Source organism: Dipteris shenzhenensis, chromosome 2, assembly GCF_047967505.1.
Source record: "Dipteris shenzhenensis isolate YYH24624 ecotype China chromosome 2, Dip_SZ_1.0, whole genome shotgun sequence".
Taxonomy (NCBI): Eukaryota; Viridiplantae; Streptophyta; class Polypodiopsida; order Gleicheniales; family Dipteridaceae; genus Dipteris; species Dipteris shenzhenensis.
In genome coordinates, this window is record NC_141597.1 from 41416727 (window position 1) to 41428853 (window position 12127).

The following is a 12127-nucleotide window of genomic DNA, read 5'->3' on the forward strand; positions in this document are numbered from 1 at the left end:
CAAATCTATATAATTTGCACTATTTTCAAGGGTTCGTACGTGCTATCTAAGGCGATGGAGGTAGACATGCAAAGCAAATTATTTGTGTAAAGCAAAATTGGCACAATTGATTGAGCCATCAAGGATAGCTCTCCGTCGTGTCAACAAATGCGGTCAACTCATTAATGCAGAGAACAAACAAATTTGGTGATTGAATATAACCTCGTTTAACCCTATGGTAGTGATGATCTCCTAAGCTCATCCTCCTATTGTACAAACAAGCCTTGACCAAGGATAACTCAAATAGTCCCCCTAGTATTTGTAGCTCTTGAGGTCTCTTATTTAGGCAAACACAAGGAATGGTTTCAAGTATTTTGTTTAAATCCACAAGCACTTAATAAATAGTTTGGTGTTTTTACTTTATTGATGACCGATTTAGTGTAGAAAAGTGCTTGCAAAACATACTTTCTTGTTCGTTTGCTCTTTACATGTCTCTCCAATACACACCACAAACTATGCACTAGCCTTTGAATTTCATGGATCCCCTCACCTTGAGGATGGATATGAAAGATTGCGTTGAGGGTTGGTAGCTTTAACTAAAATCTTGAACTGGAATAACTTAAACAAATCTAAGAAACTCACAAGTGATCGACAATGCCTTTCTATTGACTCCATTGATTAGCAAATGGCAACACAAAGAGCCTAATATTTATTGTGGAAAACATGTGTATATGGAAAATAATAGTTCTCTAACATATGAGCCTAGCAATTGGGACAAGCATACCTAAAATAGAAAGCTAGCTTGTCTACAAAAGGCTTGATAAAGCCAAGGCAAAGAGAAACAATGATGACAACCCCTCCCACCGGACTACAAATGTAGAGGACTACAACAATGCATCATTGAAGGAGATAAACAAATAACGGAAGACTAGTATAGTTGTGCCCTCGTTACTAACATATAAATTATTTTATGATCACCAAGTCTCCTTGGGAATATATCCTTATGACACATGGCATCTCTCTTCTGAAAACCCATAAAAACGTGTGTAACTTATGCAAACAAAGGAGGAGAGATGCAAGGGAGAGCAAAGATGAAGCAATTACAGAATATTGTCAAGAAGTGGCCCCGCTGTACCTAGTTGTCAATTGTACATGAAGCAATCTATGATTGTCGTAGAGGTCTTGTGGCAAGGTTTCTTAGGTGATTTCCAATTCTCTTGTGAGTGATTGTCTTTAAGATAGACAAAGGGATGCCACCCTTCTTCTAAGACTTACCTAATAGAGCGATCTTAAGGGATCTCCCGTTTGTCATCCTAAAAGGTGCCTTCAAGTCACGCTGCTTAGTGACCTTTAACAAATTCATGTTACCCAATACCATCCATTTACCTAGAATGGATCATTTGTAATGTAACTATTTCTCATTAACCTAGCAAGAAAATTTCCACGTCAGTTGAAATCAACATGTCTTATCGGAAAAAAGAGCGCCATGAGTTATCGGAAAAAAGAGCGCCATGAGGACATTTTCTTCTTCTTCTTCTTTTTGTCTTAAATATTTTTGTACTCACGTGTGGTTCAGTAGGTCTAACCACAAACTTAGCTGCTTCTTTGCATATGAGATCTGAAATCATACCATGTCACATTCCCAACTTAAATAATATTTGCATATGACATCTAGAATCATGTCATGTCACATTCCCAAGTGTTCTACACTTGTGTTAAGTGGAAACCAGTTTTCAATTTTGGAGAACCTAGCATTTATAAGTCTCAAGACATAGTTTTCCTCGAGTTGGAAACGCAAAGGCTTTTTGCACTGTTGAATTGCAAGATTTTGTTTTTTTTGAAGGGGAAAGGAAAAGGGAAAGAGGGGGGGGGACTAGAAGAATAATGTCATGTACTTAAACGTTGCTGTCCAAAGAGATAGATGCCTATATCATGCTTAGGGACATCACAGTTTCAGACCTCTATGGCTGCGTTCATAAAACCTATATCTGCTGCCGAAACGCTCACTACCGGATCAGTAGGGGAGTTATTTGCCATGCTTGGTAATGGCGTCTTCAAAAGCTGAATTCCCTTCAGCATGTATGACTTCCGAACTCCAGTTAGAAGCGTTCCTGTGTTACTACTAGGGGTTGTGCTTCAGGCTTCTCTCTCGTAAGAAAAGGTCCTCTTTTGACAGCAGCCTGTAACTGTGGCAAGAACCTTGAGATTCAGTCATGTTGAAAACAAAGAAACAGATATAAGAAACAACAAGAGCCTTTGTAGGCCTACAGCATAAGCTTTTCAACACAGCCTAAAAACTCAACTCTCGATTGGAATTCAAGATAAAGCTACCTTTTCTAAGAGCTCCTGCAGAAATGCATCCATTCTGTAGCCAGAGGTTGCTAAAGAACTGCTCACTGCAACACAACATGCATGCCGCCATTCCATTCCTGCAGAGAAAGCTATTCCCACTCAGACCATCATAATACCAAACAAGATAATAGATGCCTTGAAAATTAGTAATAAAAACATGTGTACCCCATCAGCAACAACCGATAGCCATACTCATATACTTCTCTTGTTTGATTTGTCTCACCTTCTTTGGTTGTCTCGACTTGAGGATTGGTCAAAATATTGATTATATCTTTGTTTGAGCAGACAGCAAGTAAAAACCACAACCGTGCAACCATTGGTATAATCAGCCTATACGCCTGAACAATATTTCAATAAATTTATAAATCAGTAACAGCTGAGGATTTGCATATGGTAATAAGAACAACACTAAAAATAACTATGGATAAAAGGGCCTTACTGCCAGTCTTGTTTCACGTGTCTGTTGTAAAAGCCACAAAATGAAGTCCTGCACAAACAATGAAACAAAAGTGTGAGGTCATAATGCAAAAGACTGATGTGATATGAATATAAAAGTTATTTTTACAAGCACTAGCACTAATAAACAATTATGGAGCCAATACGGGGAGTTACCTTCCTCTCATGCATCTGGCACAAATTGCCACTAAACTAGTGGTTTTCTAATTTTCCAAGGGCGGTAAGTTGTGTCTCTAATTTCCTTTAGAAGGGAAAAAAATTTAATCGAGTAAAAGAACACACAGAACAAACTTTTGTGTTGGTTCTCGGCACAAGAGCCAGGCAAAGGAAACAAACTAAACCGAATATGCTTGGTTGCACACCTCTCAACAATAACAACCAAAGCAACCTAAGTAGAAAACAAGCTAAACTGAATATGCTTGGTTGCCCCCAGTTCAGTTATTCTATACACACACACTTTTTTGTGAGAAGAAAGCTTTTATTTCTATATAATAATTACACTCATAGCTGCTTCAAAAAACGAAGTAGCTACTACTCAAGAAAAGATCTCAGTATAGGCTGTATACACATCCTGATCAATCAAACGAGTCTGAAAACAATCGTAGAATGATTGTTGCAGAGATCGTTTGAAAAAAAGAAAGGATGAAAATAGTGGATCACCAAAGACTCTATGATTTCTATCCATCCATAAAGTCCATAGGGTCCAATATCGCACCCATATAAAAAATAAATCAAAACCCTGTCTCTGGGGATGAAATCCAAACAACCAGAAAAATCTGCCAAAAGTAACAGTAGGAAATCGCTGTCGAAGCCTCTGTCTGATGAGAGCAATGAAATCAGAAGTATTTGGACAGGACCAAAAGATGTGGAGCACTGATTCAGTAGAGTGCGAGCATCTGTGACAAACAGCTGAAGCAATATGTCTGTGTGCGAGTAACTGTCCAGATGGAAAAATGCCAAGGAGAACTCGCCATAGAAAAAGCTGTTGTCGAAGAGGGACTTTGTAATGCCAAAGGAGACGCAGCCTTTTTCTCCACCACTTCATTGGACGATCCATATGCCAAACAATATTTGCTCTGTTGGAAATCCAAGGTGGAGGTAATAACACTCTATACAATGATGACACTGTGATATGTGAAAGCTTCAAAGGACGGACATATGAGGAAGGAGAGCATAAAATCCAATCCTCAAGCCGATGCTGTATTTCTAAATGAGGTATCGGCAAGTACGGTTGGAGCATTGCTGAAATTTTATGCCATAAAGGACGATAATGAGCTCCCAAGCCGTATTTGCGAGCAGCAAAAGAAAAAGATAGAATTGTGCCATCATCGTGAAGTACATCCGCCACATATGAAATGCCTTTGAAGGAGAGAAAATAAGAACGTCGAGGTTCTTGTATGGCCAAAGGTGGGTGGAATACTTTAGACCAAAAGAGATTCTCTACCCTCAGAGTTGCCCAAGAGAGAGTCCCTGCCTTTCCATTCCAAGTGGGATAAAATGTGTTTCCAATCAAGAAGCAGAGAAGAAACAAATGGGCATCCTCTGATCTTGCCTTGGATAGAGCCAAATAAAAAATCCCATTGAGTAGGCTGCCAATTTCCAAAAGCAGATGTATGAAGATGTAATAAGAGAGAGCGAATCATAAAAGCCCAAGGCTGATCTCCTTGTATAAATTGCATCATCATTTTCCCCCTGTGAGCAAGTAAATGCATTTGAATATTGAGAATGTTCGGACCCCCGTGCATCTTTGGAGAACAGAGACGATGCATGGAGAGTAATCTGAGACTTTTCTTGCCATGTTTTGAACGCCAGAAAATTTCCATGATAGCTGACATAAATGAAACCAAATCTGCCTTAGTAAACATAGTGAGAGGCAGATAAAATTGTATGTATGCTATCAAAATGGATTGTGTAATTCGCAGACGAACATGTAATGGCCAAGTTGCAAGCTTCCAATATTGAAGTTTTGCCCTCAACTTTACTAGCACCCAATCAGTTTGTTGTGAACGGGTGAGTCCCCATCCTAAAGGATAACCAAGATGTCGAATGAATTGAGAAGCAGGAACAATTTCCCCAGGCCACAAAAGGTTATGCCAGTCCTGTGAATGTAAGGGCAACAATTTTGATTTTTGAAAATTTACCCGAAGGCCAGCAGCCAATCCATATGTAGAAAGAGCATGCATAATCATGGACATATCAGCCCGAGTATTTTTTGGAGTAAAGAAAGAATCATCGGCATATGCTTGAGCAATCCTGCTGCGACTGCCATGGATCTCCAAACCGTGCAGCTGGTCCGTGTCCAAGAGGTGATCCATATATTGAAGCAGTGGATGAGTGGCTATGGCAAAAAGTAAAGCACTCAGTGGGCATCCTTGTCTGACAGAGCAAGCAAGAGTCCAGGATGGAGAAATATCTCCTGAAAGTATGCAGGCAGCTTCACTATCTTGATAGAGCCAATTGATGAGTTGCTGCATTTTTGTGCCAAAACCCAAAGCCTGCATAGCCGATGAAATGAAATCCCACTGAACTGTATCAAAAGCTTTGGCAATATCAACTTGCAATAACAGAACATCCTGCTGTGTGTATTTGGCATATTCAATTCCAATGTAGGCATTAGCAATGTTATCGGTGATATGCCTACGCGGGACAAAGCCATATTGCGCAGGATGCAACCCATCATGTAAAAACCCCTTTAGCCGAGCAACAATCATTTTGGTAGTGACTTTGTATATTACAGGCATAAGAGTGATAGGTCTCCAGTCTGCCAAAGACTCACAAATTTGTTTTTTAGGAAGGAGTTTAACAAGACCTCTCTTCCATGTGTTTGGCATTTTCTGATGTTGCCATGCAGCATTCACCATAGATAGTAATGGATGCTTCAAAATGGGCCAGTATGCTAGAAAAAACTCGACTGTCAAACCATCCCATCCAGGGGATTTCCATCTGCCACATGATTTGATGGCATCTGACAGTTCCCTCTCAGTAAAGGGTTCTTCCAATTCCAAAGCTTGAGTAGGGGAAATGATTGGAGAAACATTTTTCAACAGTAAATTTCGTGCAAGCAAAACCTGTTGCGAGGGAGGAGCTGCAGAGCCAAATTGCTGAGAGAAGTGATGCACACAAACAGAGGCAAGCTGTGACCGTGAAGTAGTCCATGATCCATCAGGCATAAGCACTCTGCAAATTTCTGTTTTGATTCTCCTCTGATGCAAACTCTTGAAAAATTCTTTGGAAGAGCAACCTTTATCTGTGAAGGCTCTTTGTCTTGCTCTAGTCTCCCATTTTGCCAGTTTCCTGTGATCATTTAGTTTAAGACAAAGTCTTGCCTGACATAATGTGGTTTGCTCATGCATGGACAGCAAACGATGATGACTGAGTTCAGTGAGGTCTTGACAAGTAGACTTGGCCTGAGCAATGGTTTCCCTCAGAGTCTTCATGTAAGACTTGCCATAAACTCTAATCTCACCATTTGCATTTTAGAAATAAAAGAAGCCCAGGCATCATCAGCATGAAGATGGCTGCTTGATGAGAGACAATGAGCTGCTTCAGTGACCATTGCCTTAAATTCAGCATGTTGCAAATAACTGTTGTTGATGATTAAATGTCGCCTTTGTGGCAATCTATCATCTGGCATCTTATGAAAAGGTAACCGCAGCCATAGTGGTGCATGGTCTGAATGCACAAAGGCGTAGTCAATCCACATTTTGCATGCGAAATCCCCATTTTGTTGGGGAGCAACACTATACCAGCGATCCAATCGTGCCTTATAAGCGGAAAGAGCATTATGTTGAAAAGTATAGCCCGGTGACAAAGGCTGCAATTCCTTCCAAAGGTCCACTAGATCCAAATGCAAGAGTAGTTGAGACCAGGCATGCCTTTCAGGAGCTAACATATGATCGTGGCTGGAAGTGTTGTCTCCCTGTTGTGGAGCATTATTGAAATCCCCACATATGTAGGCATGAGATCTCCACGGGTATTGTTGCATAGAATGCCAAATTACAGTTCTGTCTCAAGATGACTGAGGTGCATAAACTGAAGCAAATTCAAACACCTCTCCTCTAATAATGCATTGGAGAACAAGCCATCTGCCTTTGTTGTCATTTATTGCAATGACTGGTTGAAGCTCATGTTTGATCAGAAGGACAACCCCTGAGAAAGAGTGCTCCCCAGCATAGAAAATGTCATACCCACAGTAGTGTCATGTCTTGCCTGCATAAATATGTTGGTTGTGCTCTTGTAATGCCACTATGTCAGGTTGAAATCTGTTGATGTACAACCACACAGATTTCCATTTCCTACTGTCACACATGCCCTGGACATTGAGTGTAAAACAGGTGATGTGAGCAGTCATATATACAGATATTTATAGTAATGTAACAACTATGTACAGCAGCAAAATGCATGAGGTCAGCCTGTTGGAGATAAGTGCACACTAAGTGTACTATTTCCTAGTCTAAGTCTAAGTCTAGTCTTTATGTCTTGAGTGTGTGCCATGTGGCACTTCTACAATTATCCCATAAACACTCTTGCATTATGTCTTGTACTTTGGCCCATATATTCAATGGGTCACATCATTCTAATCTATCAGTCTAGCTTGTGTCTTGTCTACACTTTTCTCAAGGTATTTCTTGTCTTCTAGTCTTGTCATTTCATTTCCATTTCCAGTTTCTAGTTCTAGTTCTTTTTCATATTCCAACATGGTATCAGAGCTAGATTGATCCCTCTTCTCCCCCCTCAGTCTGCTGTAGCCATAGCTGCCTCTTCTCAGATTTCTCCCCCGCTCAGCTGGTCGCCATCTTCCTCTTCTGCCCGTCTTCTCCACGCTGCTGCCGTCCCTGCTGCCGCTGTAAATCTGCCCGCCATCTCTCTTCCAGATCTGCGCGCCAGATCTGCACGCCATTGCGCTGCTAGATCTGTTGCGCAGTTCCATTCTCTACCAGATCTGCACGTCAGATCTGCGCAGATCTGGCGCTGCTGTAGCTTCCGCTCCTGCTGTCACTCAGCCAGATCTGAGCGCCAGATCTGCTGCCACCGACAAATCTGCGCAGCATCCATCTCTGCTCTCCGTACGACCGCCGCTGTACGCCGCCGTACTTCGTTCGTCCTCGTCCGTACTCCGTCGTCAGTACTCTGCACCATCGTCCGTACATCCGTACAGTCCGTACGACTGTACGGAATCCGTACCTGTACAGGCTGAAGACTTCTTCGACTTCATCTGCCTCTTTCAGTTTGCTGAACAGTCTCCTTTTTTGCTGGTTCCTCCTACTTCGATGGGCTGTCATATGCTATGGCCCTGACAAAGTGGTGAGAGAACCGGCTTCTGGGATCTCTTCCTCTCATTTATTTTCTGCAATATTGTAAGGGAATAGACACTGCCCTTGCATCCTAGCAAGAGGTAAGACCTTCCCACATGGCATCTTCCTCTCATTCTCTCATATCTATCGACAAATTCAATGGGTCCAACTTTCATACTTGGCAGATCAAAATCAATAGCCATCTTATGAAAGAAGGCCTTTGGGACATTGTTCACCGTGATGCTCCCGAAGGTCCATCTGAGCAAGTTGTTGCTGCCAAGAACGACAAAGCCTATGCTATCATATTGCTCGGCCTTGGAGATGATTACATTCATCACATCTCCGACATACAGTCTGCTCCTCAAGCATGGATCACTTTGGACACTCTTTTTGGAGCCCGATCTAAAAACTCTAAGATTGCACTTATGATCTCATTTTTTGATCTACATATGCAGGAAGGAGCTACTATAGCCTCTCATGTCAATTATCTTCGCAGTCTTATGGTTCAGCTTGCGTCAGTCAAGTCTCCCATCTCCGAAGATATTGCTATTGCTGTGCTTCTCAAAAGCTTACCTGACTCCTATGCTACTCTTGTCACTACCTTCAAGTATCATAATAATCCTTCTCTTGAGGGAATCATCAATGCTCTCCAAGAGGAAGAAAGAACTCAACAACGCAAGGTAACTGACACTGCATTTTTAGCAAAGAAAGGCAGTTCTAAGGTAAGAAAGCCTTGCACCCATTGTGGCAAGACTAATCATGTGGAGAAGGACTGTTTCAAGGCTCATCCATGCACCATTTGTGGCCGTGATAATCACCGGGAGAGGGACTGCTACTCCAAAACCTCTACATCAGCTCCTGCATCTACCTCAGCCCATGTTGCTGCAACATCTCCATCAGCTGATCCTGCTGTTCCTTCCTTACATGATGAAAAGTGGGCTTTCTGATTACTTCTATGTTTTGTCTACCACCTTGACCACCGATGATGTAGGTCAAGGGGTTCTAGTGTCTTGGTCTTTCTATCTACAGTCAGTCTTCTGTCTATCTAGTCTTGTCTGTCTGTCTATCTGTCTATCAATCTGACCGTGTCTTGTTTTAGATCCATCTTGTCCCTACCCTTGTGGACCCATATGAGGATATCACTTGAGGAGGGGTGTCTCAGGATCTTTTGTCTGTCATGTCTTCTATCTTGTCTCTCAGTCTATCAGTCTTTATGTCTGTCCTCTAGTCTTGTCTTTCTGTCTTACTCCTAGTGTCCACTTAAGGAGGGTGTTGGAGATAAGTGCACACTAAGTGTACTATTTCCTAGTCTAAGTCTAAGTCTAGTCTTTATGTCTTGAGTGTGTGCCATGTGGCACTTCTACAATTATCCCATAAACACTCTTGCATTATGTCTTGTACTTTGGCCCATATATTCAATGGGTCACATCATTCTAATCTATCAGTCTAGCTTGTGTCTTGTCTACACTTTTCTCAAGGTATTTCTTGTCTTCTAGTCTTGTCATTTCATTTCCATTTCCAGTTTCTAGTTCTAGTTCTTTTTCATATTCCAACACAGCCTTGCATTTCTATCTCAGGGTCGAGGCCTCGCCCCTGAGAAGAAGTAGTCGCCTGAGAAGAAGACAGCAAAGCAGCAACCTATTCTTCAGGGAAGAGTGTTCTGCTGGCTGTTACTGCAGCCCATGTAATCCCAATTCCTGTATTGATCTCTGGGGTGTTTCTGCTAGAAGAGGCACCATTCCAAGTGCGAGGGGGTGGGATTCTTCGAGCAGAAATAACCTTTCTTGGGCTCTGCCAGCCATCAGTTGAAGGTTGCTTTCCTTTGGACAAGGATTGAGTAGCAGGAGGTGAATGTGAAGTGAGATTCGCATTGGTAGCTACTGAATCTTTGCCTTTATCCTGACTCCCAGAATGCTGTCTACTGCTTTTGTTTTTGTTTGCAACTGGAGTAGGAGCATCTTTAGTGGGCATGTGGACTGGCAAGGTGACATGAGGCATTTTATGTAGGTTCAGTGGACACTGTGAAGCCATGTGTCCAAACTTTTTGCATTCAAAACAAGCCCCTGCAAATAAACCCCATTTGAGTTTATAAAAAGCACTGCCCATGTTCACATTATTCACCGTGACCGAATAAGAGTCCGGTGTGGGATTATCAGTATCCCAAAGAATGCAAAATCTGTTTGAGTTGCCATTGGGCCGTGGTGGGCAAACCACTTTACCTAAAGATGCTGCATCTATACACACACACACACACACACACACACACACACACACGCATGTGTGTGTGTGTGTGTGTGTGTGTGAGAGAGAGAGCGCAGGAGCTGAGGAGCACAACCGTGCCATCCCCGCGACCTTGTCAGAGTCCGGTGCCCTCCAGCCACCGTCGCAACCTTTGCAGTCTCCCATACCACCTATACGGCTACCCGTACAGGTCGTACGGCTGTTCCGTACAGGTTCCAACCCGCCTCAGCTGTTCCATATAGGCTCGCATCTGCTGCTGCTCTTCCGTACCTATTGTACAGTCCCCTCGGTGTGTGTGCACTGTTCGTGGTATGTTTGTGTGATTTCAGTGAGGTGTACGCCGTTTTGTATATCGTCCTCGCGAGGAACCCTGCGCAGCCTCGTCCGTACATCTGTACGGTCGCCGTACGGCGTCCGTACGTCTGTACGATTCCGTACCAACTCAGTATTCCCGTACAGTCAGCCTCCCCCCCGTGCAGCCCATATATACTTCAGCACAGCTCATCGTCGTCCGTACAGTCTAGTACCTCTTGCCGTACAAGTTTTGGGGTTTTTTTGCTCCAGTGTCTTCCCTAACAGTCCTGTGTTTTCCGCCAAAATCTTACCTTTCCCTCTGCTATCTCCTTACTAGCTATACTCTTCTTCTCCTCTCTTGTGGGCTTCCTGTGGATATTTCTTTGGGACTGGTTTTTTTGGCTTTCACTACCCTTTTACAGGTACTTCATTCCCAAGCTCCCTTTCTTACAAAGTCATGGCAGAATATTCATATGAAAAAACGTTTCAAAAGGAGCGCTCGGCTCCCTGCAAGAAGCAAAAGCAGGTTGAGGGTCAGCATGACCCGATGCATGATACTCTTAAGGCTCAACTGGTATATGATGTCATGCATGAAGGATTTGCAGATACGAGAAAAGAGTGGAAAGACTCGGTTCCTTCAGTTGGCCTCATGGTTGAGGTCAATGATGAAATTGTGGATCCAGTCAGAGAATATGCCAAGAATGCAGTCATATTATTTTTTCCAGGCCGGATGCCACCTGCTGCAGAGATAGGCAACTGGCTGACACGCACATTGGCTGGCTCTTTTGTTCGTAAAGTACACTATGCAGCCAGGGGCTTTTTTGAGGTTATCATGGTGGATGAGATACACAGACAAATGCTTTTGGAACATTCACCTCTCTTTTTTGAGCAGCAAATGGTGCATGTATTGCCATGGTCTCCCACAAGGGACTTTCAGGCTTTAATCCGACACAGATGCCCGGTTTGGGTTGAAGTTGTTGATTTCCCACAATGTATGGCCTCACTTTTGCCTAAAATTGCAGCATCTTTAGGTAAAGTGGTCTGCCCACCACGGCCAAATGGCAACTCAAATAGATTTTGCATTCTCTGGGATACTGATAATCCCACACCGGACTCTTATTCAGTCACGGTGAATAATGTGAACATGGGAAGTGCTTTTTATAAACTCAAATGGGGTTTATTTGCAGGGGCCTGTTTTGAGTGCAAAAGTTGGACACATGGCTTCACAGTGTCCAATGAATCAGCATAAAATGCCTCGTACCACTTTGCCAGTTCACATGCCTACCAAAGATGCTCCTACTCCAGTTGCCAACAAAAATAAAAGCAGTAGACAGCCTTCTGGGAGTCAGGATAAAGGCAAAGCTCCAGTGGCTCCCAATGGGAATCTCACTTCACATTCACCTCCTGCTATTCAATCCTCGACCAAAGGACAGCAACCTTCAACTGATGGCTGGCAAAGTCCAAGAAAAGTTATTTCTGCTCGAAGAATTCCACCCCCCCGCACTTGGAAT

General features: G+C 42.8%; 1 protein-coding gene across 1 annotated transcript in view; it reads right to left on the reverse strand.

The window, feature by feature from the left end:
• Nucleotides 1-1546: 1546 nt before the first annotated feature.
• LOC147904766 (ARM repeat superfamily protein) overlaps nucleotides 1547-12127 on the reverse strand; it is a 141228-nt gene continuing 130647 nt past the window's right edge. The window contains exons 14-17 of the mRNA XM_087388274.1: nucleotides 2771-2818; nucleotides 2555-2669; nucleotides 2311-2408; nucleotides 1547-2165 (exon numbers count right to left, since the gene is read on the reverse strand). Coding sequence (XP_087244400.1) covers nucleotides 2079-2165; nucleotides 2311-2408; nucleotides 2555-2669; nucleotides 2771-2818 — 348 coding nt within the window. The 3' untranslated portion in view covers nucleotides 1547-2078. The remainder of the gene's footprint in view (nucleotides 2166-2310; nucleotides 2409-2554; nucleotides 2670-2770; nucleotides 2819-12127) is intronic.